At 37.3% G+C, this 19253-nt stretch overlaps 2 protein-coding genes across 2 annotated transcripts; both read left to right on the forward strand.

The window, feature by feature from the left end:
- Positions 1 to 4325: 4325 nt before the first annotated feature.
- pheta2 (PH domain containing endocytic trafficking adaptor 2) lies at positions 4326 to 6478 on the forward strand. The gene is made up of 3 exons (XM_062439459.1): positions 4326 to 4406; positions 4480 to 4783; positions 5699 to 6478. The coding sequence occupies exons 1-3, from the start codon at positions 4326 to 4328 to the stop codon at positions 6112 to 6114; spliced, it is 801 nt and encodes a 266-aa protein (XP_062295443.1). The 3' UTR covers positions 6115 to 6478.
- Positions 6479 to 12121: 5643 nt separating this feature from the next.
- mylpfa (myosin light chain, phosphorylatable, fast skeletal muscle a) lies at positions 12122 to 17502 on the forward strand. The gene is made up of 7 exons (XM_062438039.1): positions 12122 to 12229; positions 12790 to 12888; positions 14270 to 14345; positions 14444 to 14548; positions 15709 to 15787; positions 15904 to 15952; positions 17316 to 17502. The coding sequence occupies exons 1-7, from the start codon at positions 12227 to 12229 to the stop codon at positions 17415 to 17417; spliced, it is 513 nt and encodes a 170-aa protein (XP_062294023.1). The 5' UTR covers positions 12122 to 12226; the 3' UTR covers positions 17418 to 17502.
- The last annotated feature ends 1751 nt before the right edge of the window (positions 17503 to 19253 follow it).

The raw sequence follows: 19253 nt of genomic DNA on the forward strand, positions 1-19253 counted from the left end.
TAGAACAGGAGCTGAAGATTATTTTAAAAAACTGTGGAGATTACAACGGACGTCAGTAGGAGCCCCCCGCCATACTCATCCGCACGTTATCGGCTGTGGAATCCTTCAGGTTTCTGGGATCTACAGTCTCTCAGGACCTGATGTGGGAGTCAAGTATCAACATAGTCATCAAAAAAAGGCTCAGCAGGAGGATCTACTTCCTGCGGCAGCTCAGGAAGTACAACCTGCCTCAGGAGCTGAGCTGCTGATCCAATTTTACCCTGCAGTCATCGAGTCTGTTCTCTGCACATCCATCACTGCTGTCTGGTTCTGGATCGGCTACAGACTACATCGGACAGTCGGATCTGCAGAAAAGATCATCCAGGATCCGTACACCTCCAGAGTCAGGAGACGGGCAGAGAAAATCACAGCAGACACCCTGGACCTAACCTGTTCCACCTTCTCCCCTCTGGTAGGCGCTGCAGATCCACTGTACACCAAAAACCACCAGACACAGGAACAGTTTCCTCCCCCTCACAGTTACACTTATTAACAGTTAACTCACTGTGGTCCTGAGCAATAACACTGAAACACTATAATACTCACTGTACCTACACATTACTTAGCCTTAATACAAAATGTGCAATACATTTCACATTATGGTATATCTGAACAGGCTGTATATACTGTACATAACCACCTACTATACTAGTATGTATACAAAATAACATAATAATTTTTTTAAGCATTTAATATTTATCTCATTAGTTTGTGTATTCCTCACTTCTTTGCTCTATTTGTATCCTGTTTACAGTTCATAGAAACAGTTTCACATGTGTTTAATCTTTATTTATGTATATTTCTGAAGATTATTGTGTGATTTTGTTTACTGGAGTCAAATTCCCTGTCAGTCTAAATATATTTGGCCAGTAAAGATGATCCTGATTGATTTTGACAAGGGTCCCACCAGACTGAAAGAGTCTGTTGATCCTCTAAAGGGGAATTTAATGTTTTGCAGCTGGAGGAGGAACGTTGCAAACCCTCCACAGTCCTAAAATGATCAAAACTGTCTAAGTAATGCTGACATTTCAACCATGATGCTGTAAATTCAGGAATATCTACTTCTGATCCTGAATGTTTTTTTCATGAATTCTTTAGATAATTATGTTCAAACTGTTTAAACAAAATAAACAAATCTTAAATTTTAAACAATCTAAATAAACATGTTTATATCTATATTTTATTGCAAGATTGCATTTTAAATAGATTTACATTTGCTTGCATATAGCATAATACATCTACCATTCTTACGATATTACATGTTTTATAGTGACAAAAAGACATACAAGCACACAAATACATAGACATCTGTACATACCTACACACATACACAGGAAAAAGGGGAAAAAAGAAACACACAAGCCTCATTGATTAACTCATTTATCTATGTTCAACACTGATTTGTTTACATTTTTGCTCTTCAAGGCTGAATCCTTATTTTACAGCTCAGCATCCGTCTCTTCTTACAATAAATTCATGAATATTGTTTAATTGTAAAGCTCATATTTGTTTGAAAAACTCAAATTCATGATTTCTAATTCTTTAAGTTTTTTCTTTCCATTTCTAAAATGCTGTTTACATTTTACTTCCAGTTTGTAAATTAAGGTGAAGTTTTTCCCTAGTTATGTTTAATAGCTGCAATTCTGAGTATCCTGTATGGGGATCTGTCTATTTCTAGTGAGTTCAGATGGTTATTTATCTAAAATAATACATCTGATATATAAACTTTTAACTTTTATAAACAATTAGTCGATTAATTGATTTGTGGATCGACAGATAAATAGTCTGCAACGATTTTTGATAATCGATTCATTTTTTCAGCAAAAATGCCAAAATGTTCTTTAGTTCCAGCTTCTCATATGTGAGAATTTGCTGATTTTCTCTGTTTATATATTAATTTAAATTAAATATTTGTTGTTTTTGGACTGTTGGTTGGAAGAAACTGGTAATTTGAGGACGTCATGGGAATTGCGATGGGGCATTTTCCCACTTTCTTTAAATGTTTACATCTTATCAACTAAATAATTGATCAATCAATAAAAAAAAGCAGCAGATTGATGGACAATGAAATTAATCAGAAGTTGCAGCCCTAGTTAGAATTTGCTCATCTTAAAAAAAAGACATTAAGACCTTTCTAATGATATCTAATCAGTGTTATTACATCAGCAATACCTAAAATAAAATGTTAGAATAAGGCCTTAAATTGATCTAAGTTTAACTTCGGCACTTGTAAGGACATGTTGTGTACCAGGGGCCCTATAGTATATACGGTAAGATCCTGTGGCTGCGTCTTTACACTTTGGACTCTTTTAGATCAGAAATTCCTTGAGGTCCATTTGGATTAAAAAGATAAACACCCGTCAGGAATAGACATAAGCCTAGAAATGGAGGAGCACACAAGAGATCGTGTAACTTCTCTCTGGTTTGGCATGAGTTAAGAAGAAGAAGAACATATTTTTAATTTATATATACAAACATTATTCTAGAGCAGCATGAGCAGAGCTGTGCACAAGCATACTACAAAAAGCAGCACCTGATGCTGTTATATATACATATTCACAAGTTTATATCTCAAGACAGGTGCCAACCGTCTGCCATTTGCACTACACACCACGAGAAGTTAAAATAAAACCTGTGTAAAGTCAAGAAAAGTAACAAGAAATGCAGAAGTGAAAGGCAGATGCAATTAGATAATGTCAGCATTTAGCATCTCACTTCCAGGTAGCACTAAGTTCTTCTTGGGTAGGAGGTAGGGGGGGGGTTGGTTTCGACTGCTCTGTAAAGGCCGTGTGTGATTCACAAGCTTCAAGGTAGACTCAAGCGTAGAGGAGAGAGAATATAATGTGTCAGGGTTTTGTTACCAGGAAGTGGGGCGAGTTATTTATATTTCAACACTCGTCCGTCCTCTTGTACCCGAGGGAGAAGCCGTGGTAGTAACCTGAAACTATAGATTCAAACATTGTCTGGTTCTGGATGTGTCGAAACCCCACAGAGAGAGAGAACAATTGGCTTCACGTTTTAAGGACCAAAAAGAAATATAATAATGTGATGTAATGTGTGTGAGGGAGGGTAAAGTGACCCTGTGAGAGATTCAGGATTGGCAGAGGTAAGTCTGAGCCACTGTTGTCTGTTCTGTCACTACACAAGAACTTCATGATAAGGTTACTAAATTCAGAATGACGCAGGGTTTTATTGGTATTAGCTGCTTAGATTTATTGCTGTCATGTTTGCATATAACCTATTTATATATAGCTTGTGATATTTGAGTTTTAATTCTGTTAATTCAGTCTGTATTTAAAATCTTGTACGCTTTTCCGCATATTCACCAGATGAACAAACAAAATGGAACAATTTTCAGCCAAAAAAGTACCAAAAGTAAAAGTACTTATTCTGCTGGAAAATGGCCCTAGTCACTGATATATTCTGTTATTCACTGATATATATTGTGTCTTATTTTATGTAGTATCTTTAAAAATGACAGTAACTAAAGCTGAAATGTAGTAGTAAAATATCAAGTAGCATACAATGGAAATACTTAAAGCATAACTGCCTCAAAATTGTACTTATGTACAGTATGTGAGTATATTATTTTCATTATTTGATCATTAATACTGATTGATCAATATATATAAAGCATTTCAGTTATAAGACTGGTCAAGGTGAGTTAATTTAAACTACTTTCTACACAGTTTTGCTACATAAATATGTATAAAACAGGGCAATTTTTCCCAAGTCGTAGCTCTTTTTTTTGGTAAACGTTTGGATAATTAAACCTGTTTGGGTTTCAAATGGTTAATTAAAGGAAGCCAACTGAGGATTTTAAAGGGGAAATCTCTCTTTGGTGGACTTGCTAACAACGTGTGAACATCTAAAACGTAACAAGGTGGCCCAGATACTATAGAAAGCTGTAAAAGATGGGAACCACTGTATTCATCTTTAACAATGCATTGTGTTTTATAAGCTTATCTTACTAGCTAAATAATACCCTTTACTCTAATGAAGACATGTTTTATGAGGAAAGATTTGTGTGCTCCAGACGTTATCTATCCAGATCAAGCCAGTATCACATGTTTTTTTATTGCAAAGTCCGAGTCTGAAAAGAGTTGTAATTATAACTGTAAAAGTAAAAAATATAGTATGTCCCTCTAAAATGTAGTGGAGGAGACTGACAGTGCAAAAAATTGTGATGTTATCTCTTAAAAACAGGTTTCTTCAGTCTTTTGATGACGATGAAGTTCTCTACGTTGCAAATGAATTAAAGCATTTTCTCCTCTTTAGGTGTTGGTATGAAGATCCATGAGAAGATTTTGACCCATTACCTTTCATGCACCTCTCCAGTAGATAAAGAAGGATATCTCTTTAAAAAGGTGAGGAAAAACACGGAGCTTGAAACAGTTCATGTGATAGAAAATGTAATAATCCTGCTGTGTTGCTTCACAGAAAGAGCGAAATGCCACCTACCAGCGGCGGTGGTTTGTCCTGAAGGCAAACCTGCTTTTCTACCAGGACCGACCGGCTGACCGACACCTGTTGGGGGTCATCGTCCTGGAAGGGTGTGCAGTCCGACGCTCGGAGACTGACGGACAGTTTTCCTTCTCCCTGGTGTTTGAAGGGCCCGGACTCAAAACATACAGATTTGCAGCCGTGGATCGCCAGTCTCAAGAGAGCTGGGAGAAAGCTTTGCTCTCAGCCAGCCACTGTTACCTCTCCCTGCTGATGAGAGACCTGGGGAGGCAGTATGAAGGTGTGTTAACGGAGATTATTGTGGCTTTGTATTATGAGCTTGATGTAGTATGCAGTATTACAATAAAAGTAGTGGTTTGGTCCTCTGACTGATATATTATTATATATGACATCATTAGATTATTAATAGTGAAGCATCAGTGTTAGAGCATCATGTTACTGTTGTAGCTGCTGGAGGTGGAGCTAGTTTACACTACTTTATATACAGTTAGCTAGTTTAGTCCAGTGGTTCCCAACCTAGGGGTGGGGCCCCTCCAAAGGGTCAGCAGATAAATGTGAGGGGTGGTGAGATGATTAATGGGAGAGGAAAGAAGAAAAAACTAAGTTCTGATACACAAATGTGTTTTCAGTTTTTGGACTTTTTCTCTAAACTTTTTGCTGAAATATTGGATCATTTGAACATTTATTGAAATGAAACCATGTGAGAAGTTTAGAGGGAAAAATCACTATTTGGTGGAGCTTCTAACAACACTAAAGCTGTAAAATGCAGTGGTGTATAAGTACAATATTTACCTCAGAAATGTAGCAAAAGAAATATAAAGGAGTTTAAAATGGAAATACTCAAAGTACAAGTAACTAAAATTTGTACTTACAGTATGTGAGTAAATGTACTTAGGTTACGTTCAAACAATAGAGAAAGGGATCACTGCTCGATGGAAAATACTCTGTGATGGGAAATGAGATTTCTCTAAGGATGTGGTGGCTGACCTCCATTGTAATAATCATATTCACTGTGGATGCACATTTCATCACTGCTTTTAATAACTTTGGTCTCTCATGTTTTTGTCTCTCATTTTTCTTACAATATTCTGAATCTGTTTCTTATGTGTTGTTCTGTCTGTATTGTCTTACTTTATACATGTTATTTATGAAAGGTGCTGTAGAAAATAATTAATCTCTTGTTTTCCGTTTCCAGAAGCTAAACAGCTACACGGTGAATCTTGTCCCAGCTCTGCACTCAGCGCCTTCAAACAGTCCACAACCCAGGTGAACCAGGGCCTCTTCCTCCCTTTGCAGGGGCCCACAGCAGTGGTGAGGGAGGGGCGAAGCTTCAGCGCCAGCACTGTTTTACAACCACGTTCAATTCCGACTAAGGTGGTTACTAAAAAATCCCCCAAACTGTGGCACAGGAGAAACGCTCATGTCACACCACTCAATGGTCCGGCGCCTTTGTACGGCGAGTGGCCTCTGGTTGGTTTTGATCCACTCGAGGAGTTCAGCAAACTTCATGAATATTACGGCCAGGAAGTGAAGAAAGCCAGAGAGGAGTGGCTGAAGAGTCAACAAACAGAGGAGCAGCACAGTGATGAAGATCTCATCGACCTGGGGTGAAAAAAACAGACTGTTGAAGAGGAACTGAAATGGTGCGGTTCATGTATGTCAAAAGGGAACTGAACCTGTTCTGTCGTGAGTTAAACTGTATTTAACAACGCAGATTTCTAAACCCAGACATCTGTAAATGTGCTAAATATTCCCCCATTGCATACAATCCGTTTCAGTTTCATCATATGTTAGATTTATTTCACAAAGAAACTGATATGCTTGAGCCAAGACGGCCTTACAGAGTCCTCGGGACACAAAAATCTCCACATAAAGGTGCAGAAGTGCAGATAGATAAGTGCTGGTGTCTCTGGTGTTGCGCTTTTTGCACACAAGGTCTTCAGACAATAAATAGTGTGCATAAAAGCCTTTTTGTCACAGCATTTGGACTCGTCGTAGTGAAAGCACAAGTGTTTCTTATTACATTAACAATGGCTCCATTTTATTTAAGCTTCCCTGTGAGCCAGAATGCACAATACCAGGATCATGAAACTGAAGCAGCTACATTAAATTTTCCTACTCTGACATGTCAAAATGTTTTTAAAAAGCGTGTTTGTTGTTAATTCTCATGTAGTCCCTGCTAACTGGAACCTGCATACCTGCTGCTAATTGCATTGCATTCCCTTTTGTATTCAGATGTGGTGTAAAAACTATTTAATCTATGGCATAAGAAAGCTTTATGATGCAGTATTAAGTAAAGAGTATTATATATTTTTCATTGCATGAAAAAATAAAGTCTGTTGACTTAAACTGTCTTATAATCAATTATGTGGCATATTAATCACAGTAGTTGACGTCTCTGGTGCCAAATAAGAGTCATGTGAGCAGGCTTACATGCTAATGTTTAGCAGGTGTAACATTTTCTAAGTAAAAAACATCAGTTCATCCTGTTATATCACAAAACGTCCCAATATTTGATTATATTAATTGACCATATAAGTTAAAAAAGAGTATTTTTCCTTTTTCTCTTTATGTATTAAATGAGTTCATTTTGTGAATTAACAAGAACGTTTTGCAATATAAAGAGATGAAGTGCTGTGTTGAAGATTATTATTATAAGCAAATATCTCAGAATAACATGAAAAATATCTTGTTATAGCATGAAAAGGATCTTTATAAAGCGTCACAATATCTCGTTTATTACAAAAAACTGTATATTGCTTTATCATGTGGCAATACCACTTCATGCACTATATAAAAGTGTAATTTTACATGAAATGTTCTGTTTTATTTGATATATTTTCCCTTTTTTTCATAAAACAATGAAATACCTGTGAATTTACAGATATTTGCAGTGTTTTTTTGTCATGTTTGCAGCTCCACACTGCCATACATCAGACACTCTTCATCCTCTTCCTCTGTCAGTCAGTGGAGGATGGTAACCAGCAGAGGGCGCTGCGGGCACAAGTGAGCTGAAACTGAGCCGGGGCGATCTGATTCCCAGAGTGTAATCTTAGCAGTGTGATTCAGTCAGAAATAGCACTGTGATTTATGGAAGTATGCGAGAGACAAAAGGAATGCGGCTGGAGTCAGAACTGACACGCTGATTGAGAAAATTAGGCGCCTTTAATTGAGTTACTCTCGCATTTGTTTGAGTTTTTACAATATGTCTCATTTCTACTGAGCTAATTAGACAAAGCAACACAATCAGTGACCAAAAAAAACAGTAATTTAGTGTAATGAGCTTCATAATTAAATTGTTCATTCATCCTTCAATTTAAATTCCAATCTGTCAGCGCCAGACAAAAAAAAGTAAAAGGTGACATCTGATCGGCCTTTAAACTGTAAATTTACTGTACGTTGATCAATGTAATCTATCCTCGAAGGGATCGAATTACAAAACAGGGCAACCTGAGGGTGGTATAGGTAATCACACACACCAGAGTATATGTTACACACTCTGACATCTCCCGTGTCATGTCAGTTCCTTGAAGGGTGACTTCCGAAGCTCCTCCTGTAGGTCAAGCTGGGAGCTTCTCCACATTCCCGAGCCTACAGACAGACATACCAATCATCTAAAAAGTGATAGATGGCTTCAGAGGAGCGTGGCACGACTATCACATTACAGCAGCGGGCCCTGAAATGTACACACATCTGTATGGAAACACTTACACTCATGATAGCAGCTTGTAAACACATTGTGAATTGAAACCATTTTGGGAATTTTTTACAACTGTCTTGTAAATTCTGCAGCAGCTGAAACATCTGTGAAGAGTTTGAGATGTCACAGCTTGCTCTCATACTTTTAAGGAATCACTTGTCACTCATAACAGGAATAGAAAATAAGTGGAGCGAATCTCTCATAAGAGCGTATGGTGCATTTAAACAGTGGCGGACTAACTGAGTACATTTACTCAAGTACTCTACTGACAGTTTTAGTTACTTTTCAGATTTGACACAATGGATAATATAACAATCATTTAAAATACAACACATTGTTGAAGATGAAACCAGTGGTTTCCAACCTTTTTGTCTTTTGATGACTTTACAAAAAGCAGTGTGTAGTCAGCTCACATTTCAGATGTCTATGAGTTGTTAACAGCTTCACCAAAAAATGATTTTTCCCTCTAAACTTCTCACATGGTTTCATTTAAATAAATGTCCAAAAGACGATAATAATACTTTCGGTACATTTTGCTGCTAATACTTACATACTTTTACTTAAGTAGGTTTTCATGCAGGACTTTGACTTGTAATGCAGTAATTTTGCATTGTTATATTGGTACTTTTACTTAAGTAAAGGATCTGAATACTTCTTCCACCACTGCATTTAAACATGCAATAAAAATGTAAAAAATACAGTAAATACACAGAGTGCAAATAGTCATTTCTTTTTAATTAAACAAATTTGGTTTGCGCATAAAACCATGTCTCTCTCTCTCTCTCTCTCTCTCTCTCTCTCTCTCTCTCTCTCTCTCTCTCTCTCTCTCTATCTCTCTCTCTCTCACACACACACACAAACACGCACACACACACACACACACATATATGTATAGGTTTTGATTATTGGAAATGATTTCAAATTTTTTAAACTGCTAAAAGTTCAGATTGCAAAACAATTACAGACTTTATACGAAAATAATTAAACCGAAAAACATTAAACTAATGTCAAAACATCACTAGCAGACAAAAATCCCTTAAAAATGCTTTAAAATGTCATTATAATCTCTTTCATTTCATTCATTTTTAATTCTTATGCAAAACCTTTCCACTAATTTCCCGAATTAGGGGACTGACTGCTAAAATAAACCTTTGAATTAATAGTTTAAACCACTGAATCATTCATGTGGAAGCAAAGGAGCAGAAGCAACATTTAGTGTTTGAATATGATGAGTTAAAGGTTAAAATTAGTTGCTTTACCCTTTAAAGCCATTGCTTACATACACACATTAAACCTTAATGTTGATATGAGAAGTTTAAATGACACTTTAAAGGTTCAAATTAGTCTTTTTTCCCCCCTTTGAATGTAGAAGTAAAATTGCAAAATGTCATCAAGGAGCAAACAAGCTCCACCTTAAAAGTAAGACACAAATCATTCCTGCAAGGAGGTGGTGATAGTCAAGTAAGGCAAGGGGTCAAAGGTCAACAGGAACAGACGGGTGGAGTGTGTGTGTGTGTGTGTGTGTGTGTGTGTGTGTGTGTGTGTGTGTGTGTGTGTGTGGGGATCTGGGTGTCCAGGACGCTTAAGACAAACAAAACTCTATCTAATCCAAATTACCGCACGGGTGGAAACCAGTAAAGGGGAGAGGCTGACGTGACTCATGAAGCCTTCAGAGCGAGGTGGAAACACAAACAGTCGCGACCGAAGTGCCAAGAGAGACGAGATGAGACAAGATTAACAAAGTTGTTAATGAAACGGATTAACTGGGGGCTAAATTTGGATATAAAAACCTGGAAAAACAAAGGAAGGGAAGCATTTTGCTCCGAGGGCCCCGACACATTGGCAGACTGTACAGTTTATTTAGCTATTTTGGTCGTGCTCAGCTGTCCCCTTTAAGTTCTCCTGGGAATTCCTGCTGCCATCACCCTGCCAAGTAATCCCCTTATATTTAAGAGAGTTGCAAGCAGGGGGGGTTGAAGGGATGGAGGGAGGGAGGGAGGAGGGGGGTTAACAGGTGGGAAAATGTACATAACTGAGAGTAACTAAACACACACACCTTTGTAGCCAGAGGTTAACGGTGCTTTTACTCGTCTGGCATGCTGTCGTTGATTTAACGCTGACAGCCTCCTGTCCTCACGTGCAAAATTAAGAGAAAAGCCCCCCCCCCAAAAAAACTAAATAGGACACAGAAATAAGAAAATAGGACTTTATAATACTTTCTGTCACCAGTCTGAGTTTGAAAAATAACAATTTTAAACTATAAAATGAAACATTTTGACATTTGAGAGATTTAATCTGTGGAAAACGGTGTTATGTTTATATATTATATATTTTAAATGACATTGACTTGATCTGTTTTATGTTATCTGGACTATTTTCTAAAGTAGTTCTTTTTAATATTTATATTTATTTCTCTTATTTACTCTTACTCTTTATTTCATTTTCATTTCTTTTGAATCTTATTCTTGGCTTGTTTTTATTCTTTTTTTTATTTATCTAATGTATTTTTTTTATTTTTTATTTTGTCACTTGTTCTTTATTATTATGAACGTGTCAATCAACTCACTGTAAAGCACTTTGAGCTATGCTTGTCTGTATGAAAGGTGCTATATAAATAAAGTTTGATTTATTGATTGAATATTCTTTTTTTTTTTAAAGTCCTTTATGTTAATTAGTTTTAGGTCACAGTGAAAGATGATGGTGTTTATATGGTAAACTTAATGGTAAAAAGTCATTATTGATTATAATGATGACAATGAGCAGTAGTATTTTTTTACCAGGTGTAATACAGGAAGAGATTTTTAAAAACCATTCACAGTTAATTAAAGGCTTAAAAAGTATTATCAATAGTTTCTTTAAAGCTGTAGATTGTTGTACTTTAACTTTAACTTTTTCAAGCAACCACAAGTAAAATTGTAGATGTTATTTGCAAATTTTTTATACTTAATTTTATTAATTTAATTAAGTAATGGGTTGTTTTTTACAAACATTTATATCAGGGGCGAATGTAGGATCTTTGGGGGGCTCAGCTCCTAATGAGAATTGTGTTAAAAGTCAGAATATGAAGCGTTAAAAAAAATGCAATAATTATTTAGTTATTTTTAGGGGTGCTGACATCAAATTTATGGGTGCTAGAGCACCCCTAAAAAGGGTCTGAAAAAAGGGTCTAATAAATCGCCCCTGATTTATATCAATGCATCACAGAAGACGATACACAGACATTTGTGTGAGCATGCACAAACTTATATGATTATTTTAACCCAGTTAAAAACACAAACAAACTGCCTTTACTTCCATATTTTAAAGATATTTGGAAGATTTTCACTCCATTTTTACATAGTGTTCCCTCAGAGCGTCCAACATCATTACATCGAGGGGAAACTGCAAAATTTGATATAACCATCATCACTTTCTCACAACTTTACACTCGGAATAAGCGAGCCGAGCCGTGCACATACAGGGTAAAAAAGCTGCATCAATGGGCATCACAAACCAAAAATAAAGTGCAAGTGGACCGAGGTGGACAGAAGGAGAGACACTGTCCAGCGGTCCAACAAGCATCTATGTCCTTAATGTCCTTATTAGTCCACGTGGGACTGCAAAACCTCCTGCGTGGTCCCTCAGCTATCAGGTTTACTTAATTCCAAGACTCCTGGGTCTATTTCTGATCTCCTGTAAGGTGATATGCCGCTCCCACCATTCTGTCTCCTTCACTTTTGCCATCAGATCATCCTTGACCATCCTCTCTCTCTCTCTCTCTCTCTCTCTCTCTCTCTCTCTCTCTCTCTCTCTCTCTCTCTCTCTCTCTCTCTCTCTCTCTCTCTCTCTCTCTCTCTCTCTGTCTTTCCCTCGCTTTCCCCTCTCTCTCTCTCTCTTTTTTATTCCCATCCAAACTTGAGGCTGTGGCTAAAGTTAGATTGGGCCCGCTTGCTGGAGGGGTATATAAGCCCCCCGAGATGAACGTATAACGCGGCTTCACAGTGTCTTCTCTTTCTTGATCATCCAAACCTCAACCGTCTCAAGATGGTGAGTACCGGGGGTTCCCATGCACATCTACTGGAATCAAACCATCCTCATTGGATTAAACTCTGCTTCTTTTTTTTTCATGCTTGACATAAAAAAAAAAAATCATCACTTCCAGTAGTTTTTTGGGACATTTTTAAGACATGGATTAACTGCAGTTCTTTGAGGATGCTTTGGGGTTGTAATGTATTATTAATATTAACTGGTAATGTCTAGAAGATTAGGAGATTGCATGCAAAATTCAAGTATCTGCAGGGCCAGATTGGAGTAAAAGATGCAAAAAAAAACCTGTATATTTGTAGTGATATCACCTGAAGATTGCACCTGAACTTGTGGGATCTGCTAGAGTCCCTACTTGGGGGTCAAGACCTCCCTAAAAAGGTCCCAAGATAAATCTAAAGGGGTCGTGGGATGATTAATAGGAAAGGAAAGAAGCTAAATATTACCATGCTGCACAAAATTCATACTAATTTCCTCCAGATTCTTCTCTAATATTTGTGTAATCAATCCAACAATGACGCCAAAGCTGACCAGAGTTTTCTCCCCCTGTTTTCGTCTTCCAGGCACCAAAGAAGGCAAAGAGGAGGGCAGCAGCAGGAGATGGTGGCTCCTCCAATGTGTTCTCCATGTTTGAGCAGAGCCAGATTCAGGAGTACAAGGAGGTGAGGTTTTTCTGGAGAAACAGCAACACTTCCATCCACTGCAGGAGACCTCCTCCAACCCCCCCACCCCTTTTTTTTTTGGTCTACTACATGAGCATCATTCACGGCTGAATGGGGCGGCAGCGTTAAACGTAGAGAGATCTGTCGTAGAGCCTCAGAACCGGGTGTAATTTTAGTTTTAATATCTTGGAGACCGCCACCGAAATTAGAGTTTGGTTAAGTGGCTCTTGGTTTGGTTGGATCCATTTTCACAACCGTTGCTATTTTAACGTACTCCTCTCCTCTTCCCCGCCCCAACTCCTTCTCATCTCCCCAATTTAATAAGCATGAGAATGTCATTAGGAGGGAGCTATAAAATCTTTGACACCATCTGAAACTCTCCGCATTTTTGTCACCTCTGACCTCCTCCTCCTCCAGCTGTCACAGAGGAGCAGGGACAGTCCAAACTACACTTCAAAGGGATCGTGTGACACAGAAACGAGAATATGAGGGGGAGACGGGGGAGTTTTTATACATTTCATAGCTCCCAAAGTTGACATCTTATCTCTAAGCGCTCTCTGAACGTTTGACAGGCAGAGAAAGAAAGAGCCAAACGCATAAATTGAAAGTGTGAAACTGCGGCATTTAAAGCGGTGTGTGTGCCAGAGTTCAGAAAGGTCAGGAAGATGTGATTTTATACCGCCATGCTGTCAAGAGATTGGATAATGATGGTGTCTGTGTGTGTTTTCAGAGCGTAGCCAAGGGATATAGTATGCTGTGAATAGAGGAAACATTCCTCCAGCGTTAAGCGATACAGGCGTCTTGAGTGCCACTGAGGGAATGCATGACACGATGATTAGGGTGATCTTAGCACTTTGCACAGATGGAAATATAGCCGGCGAGGGGAATGTGTTTGTGTCTCTTGGAGGGAGGTAAATGTATGTGTGTGTGTGCATATTTGAGAGCAACAGGCTGGCAGGATGATGGGTGGGTGAGTAGATGGGCGAGAAAAGGTCAGCGACTGAGTTGAAGCTCAAGTCAAAGAGGTTATCTTAAGTTTCATAGACGTAAGTTGCAGGGGTAGATCACACAGCTGCTCCCTAATGTAGTTTCCCAAATTAACGTGTAAGAAAAGACTTCAACCTCCTCCACCGCTCCCCCGCTCGCCCCCTCATTCATCCCAAGGACACTACAATCCAGGCCCGACTTTTAGGGTGCAGCCTCTTTCTTGCACAATATCCTCTGACAACATTTGCACAGCGCTGTGATAAAGATACCCACAAGCAGCTGCTGCCTTATAGACCCAAAAAAAGTCCGTCCACACACAAGCCTGCATGCCTCCATTTATCCCAAAAGCATCTTTCAAGTGATTAACCCAGCTGGCGTCTCTCTTTCCATTCAGGCTTTCACAATCATTGACCAGAACAGAGACGGTATCATCAGCAAAGATGACTTGAGGGACGTGCTGGCATCAATGGGTGAGTTTCAGAGCAATTAAAGAACACAAGGCACAAAGCACAAAGAGCAGTGTTATCATTTTCTGATCTTTCCCTCCTCCATCTGTCTTTCAATTCAGGCCAGTTGAACGTGAAGAATGAGGAGCTGGAGGCCATGATCAAGGAGGCCAGCGGCCCCATCAACTTCACCGTCTTCCTCACCATGTTCGGCGAGAAGCTGAAGGGTATGTATCTCACTTTTCACCAGCTCTCACTGCCCGGATTTGTTTTGAATTACTTACATCATACATCACACGTTGAAGACAGGATAAGATAACACTCAGCGGGGAGGAAATGGAGATGTGGCAGCAGCTGAGTGAGAGTCTGAATAAACTTAGATACAATAACTTTTTAAAAAAATGAATTAAATGTAGAATAAAATATAGATTATAATACAAAAGTGCTGATAGTGATAGTCAGCAGTTGTGGAAAGTAATTAAGTAAATCCACAAGTACTTATAGCTGTAAATAAATATAATAAAATACAACAAAAATACATTACAACCCCTTGAAATGTAATAAAAGTGTAAAGTAGCATAAAATATGTATATAAAATACACAAATACACTTAAAGCTGTAAATAAATATAATAAAGTACAAAAGAAAATACAAAAAATGTAATGTAATAATGTAATAAATGTATAAAGTAGCTTAAAAACACACCAAATACACTTATAGCTATAAATAAACATAATAAAGTACAAATAAATACAATACTACCCTCTGAAATGTATTAAAATGTATAAAATATGTATAAAATATGGACATATTTTATGTTTTATGTCCATATTTTATACTACTTTATACTTTTATTAGTTGTATTTTTTTACTTTATTATTTATTTATCTATTTATTTACAGCAATAGTTACAGATTAGGTTACAGTAATGATAATTGCTGTTACATATGCACACATATATATTCAATACTAATGTTTTACTTTAACAGTAATTCAATATTTTTGACTTTATTTTAATTATTTAAGTTTAAATCTGATCTTAAATCTTTGAAATCTTAAATCAGATGTAAATTTCCAGCTTTTTTTAAACATTGTAGCTACATTTTGGGAATAAAAAGTGCTTAATGACAGTTTATTATAATCATTGTTTATACAAAACATACAAAAAACAACATAAAGTAGTTAAAATATATCAATAAATCAATAATAATGATCCAATAATATAATAATGCAGCACTTATTGTGACTAATCTGTATGTTGAGTACTTTAACTTATTAATATAAAATATAATGGAGTATTTTGACTGTGTGGTGCCACTTTGACTTATTTTGAATACTTCTCAGTCTGTGTAACGGCTCATTTACCTCGTCCCTCCGTCATCGTCAGGTGCTGATCCCGAGGACGTTATTCTTAGCGCCTTCAAGGTCCTGGACCCCGAGGCCACCGGCTCCATCAAGAAGGAATTGTGAGCGCTTTATTTTTAGGATTTTTTTTTATGTGGTCTCTTTTCACTGCAGCACATATCCAAGTAAGATGAGTTTGATACTGACTCCATGAATCTGTTCTGCTCTCTTCTTCCAGCCTCGAGGAGCTTCTGACCACTCAGTGTGACAGGTTCACCCCTGAGGAGGTAAACTCACTGAGCCGTTAGAGGACAAATACAACAAATACTCAACATCAACATATACTGAAACACATAGAGCAGATTTATGAGTTATGAGATTATTTAGCAATCTTAGAAATACAGAATATGAGTTTATTGATTTATTTCTTAGTCTGTGCAGCTCAGACTAGTTTTTACTTTCGTGTCACTTCTTATTTGTAAGATTTTAAACATATTCTACAAACATGAAGAGAAACTAAGTAGGATATAAAGTAAATGTCTTAGTCTTTATGTTCATTTTGTTCTTGGATCTAAATATGAAAGCTTCCTTGATGTTGGAGTAAAGATGATATGAAAGGTTTTACTCTCATTCCTCAGTAAACATGTCAGTTTTGCACATCACATACTACTTTTTTTCTCCAGTATATTATCTAATAAAAAGATTATTAGTTGCCAGAACTTTTATTAGGATTAAGTGAGTTACATAAGATGCCTTAAAAGTGAGTTTTATACTTGTTTTTCCTTTTAGTATTTAGAAAAAAAATGTATTTAAAAGTAGATGTGAAGCTTACATGAGGCTTCAACAGTTTGAGTCATATAAAGTGCATATCTGACACATTTACAGTCTTTTTAGCATCAAATTCCCTCTTTGTGTTTCCCTGTTGAGCTGTGGTGGAAGTATAGTAACAAAAATAGGCTCTAAAAAGATTGTAACGTTGAAAGATATCTACTTGATTTGATTCATTTGGACGACTGAAGCTTCATATTAGCTTCAGATCAACTTTTTTAAATACATTTTTTTTGCACAGAAGGAGGACTGTGGATTTAGTCCTCCATCACTTAAATTGTAATAGCATTACAGAGATCTTATAATGGTCAGTATGAACAGGAGGAATGATTACAGCAAGAAAAACAGGTTTCAATGTTCATTTGGGCTCCTGACTGTTGTTTTAAGACACACTTAATAAAGATTGAGACCTTGTTCTTTAAGAGTTGGTAGATCTTAGATTACTGTAAATTCCTTCTTTGTGTTTCCCTGTTGAGCTGTGGTGGAAGTATAGTAACAAAAAGAGGGACTTTGGCACTAAAAAGACATTACATTGAAATATATCCAATTGATTTGACTCATTTGGTTGGCTGAAGCTTCATATTAGCTTCATATTAAACTTTAAAATGTTTAGTGCATTATGAATGAATCATCTAAAGGTTTCTATGAACAGGAGGAAAAATTACAGCAAGAAAAACATCTGTCAATGATCATTTGGGCTCCTGGTTGTTGTTTTAAGACACTCTCGTAAAATTGTGAACCTTTCTTTTAACAATAAGGGGATAAAAACTTGACCAATAGATCAATATCTAATAAAAAACCCTTCATCATCTTCTCCCTCAGATCAAGAACATGTGGGCCGCCTTCCCCCCAGATGTCGCCGGCAACGTAGACTACAAGAACATCTGCTACGTCATCACACACGGAGAAGAGAAGGAGGAGTAAAGAGAAAGAAGACAAAGAAAGACATCAAATCCCTTTTGCTATTCTGTCTTCCCCCCTCTGCCCTTCTCTTCCCCCCCACCCCCCCCCCACCCCCCCCCCCCATCTTGCTCAACCCTCCTGTGTAAACCCCCCCACGCCCCCCCCCCCCTCCTCCGTGTGCTCGGCCTCACACTCAAACCAGAGACTGTGTCATAATGACACGTGAGCGAGGCCCGATGCTCATGAGATGTCTATGTTTGCTTATGGGGAATATGTAGGGATGGTTTTTCAATAAAAATCCTGTAACATCATCTCCATCCACAAACTTTTCTCAGAGCACCTCTCTCCCTCTCTCTCTTTCTTCTTTTTTCTTTCTTTTTCTTTTGCATCTTTTCTCTCTTTCTTCATCCTCCTCTTCATCTCTGCCTGTTTAAACTCATCACTTCAACCTCTGAGGTGTTTGTGTGAGTGAAAATCTGCTCCTTCTCCTCTTCCTTCTCCTCATCATCATCAATCATTAATATTATCTGAGGAAGAGGAGGAAGAGGAAGAGGAGGAGGGGGAGAAAAAGACAGAAAACATGAGGAGGGCTTCATTCCATATTCTGAAGATGTCCTCTTTTTTAAGTGTAGAGGAGGTGAGAGGAGGGAGAGTGTTTGCAAGGTTAGAGAGAAAGATGGAGAGAGAGAGCGAAAGAGAGAGAGGGGTTAAAAGTTAAAAAGTTGTCTCCTTAAAGCGACGACAGCTTTTTACTATTGAAAAGTTAAAAAAGAAAGAAAAAGAAAAGGAAAACCAAAGAGGGAGGAGAGGAAAGAGCCGAAAGAAAACATTCAACTCTTCGGATTTCTTTCCCTCTTCTCCTTCCTGATCACCTCTTTTTTATTTTATTGTGTTATTCTCTATGAGCGGTGTCGACTCTTCCTCGCCTTTCCTCTGTAACGAATAAAAAAAGGGACAAACTGTGAATAAAATCTCTTTTTTCCTTTTTGTACAATAGCGTCTCTGTTCAGTGGCTCTCTGCGGGGTTAAAGGGAGGAAAACACAGTCACACCTCTAATACCAAAACTTCCCCTCATACATGAACACAAACACATATAGTGACATCTAGTGGAGTTTCTTGTTACTCCTGCAAGTAGAAACCAAGAATATTAACTAATTATACAACACTTATCATTAACTATGTTGGTCATTAATTCATTATTTAAGTCAATTTCCAAGCAGAATGCAGCACATGATGGTTTTAGCTGCTTAAATTGGAGAATTTGCTCTTTTTTCTTGCCCTAAAATGATAATAAATTGAATATATTTTCTATCTTTTATCAGAAAAGTACATGAAGATGCTAAGAGCGACACTATTTTATTAATAAACATGAAAAACAACAACAAAAGGAGTAAACTACTGTGCTTAATTGTCATCAGGTGATTAAAAAAATCAAATAAATGTAGTTTGTATAGGAGTGGAAGTTTAAAAAATCTAATAAATTACCTTAAAATTGTACTTAAGTAGAGTACTTGAATTAATAAACTGTTAAAACAACAATATAAACAATGGTTGCATATTTAAATGTACATTTAAATACACAGTACTGTGTAAAAGTCTTAAGCCACCATTAGATTTGTTGTCTTGGCAACGCTATAATGACCATATATAATTATTTATCAGTCTCTTTAATAGAATACAACCAGAAAATACAGGAGATGTGTATGCTGTATTAAAAAACAGGTAAACAATAGAAAATAAAACAGCTTCTAAAGGCTAAAGTGAAAGTGAAATGATCAGCAGTCACATGATCGAATGTTATTGTATAATCAGACACACACAACCTCAAGAATAAGCAGCAATAATAAAGAAATATA

This window comes from Scomber scombrus, chromosome 18 (genome assembly GCF_963691925.1).
Source record: "Scomber scombrus chromosome 18, fScoSco1.1, whole genome shotgun sequence".
NCBI classification, from domain to species: Eukaryota; Metazoa; Chordata; class Actinopteri; order Scombriformes; family Scombridae; genus Scomber; species Scomber scombrus.

Bases quoted from the DNA above. Each gene is read 5' to 3' on its own strand.
- mylpfa (XM_062438039.1), top strand. The intron at 14,346-14,443 runs GTGAGTTTCAGA...CTTTCAATTCAG, and splicing joins GGACGTGCTGGCATCAATGG to GCCAGTTGAACGTGAAGAAT. The intron at 15,953-17,315 runs GTAAACTCACTG...CTTCTCCCTCAG, and splicing joins ACAGGTTCACCCCTGAGGAG to ATCAAGAACATGTGGGCCGC.
- pheta2 (XM_062439459.1), top strand. From the start codon at position 4,326: ATGAAGATCCATGAGAAGATTTTGACCCATTACCTTTCATGCACCTCT. The intron at 4,407-4,479 runs GTGAGGAAAAAC...GTTGCTTCACAG, and splicing joins AAGGATATCTCTTTAAAAAG to AAAGAGCGAAATGCCACCTA. The intron at 4,784-5,698 runs GTGTGTTAACGG...TTCCGTTTCCAG, and splicing joins CCTGGGGAGGCAGTATGAAG to AAGCTAAACAGCTACACGGT.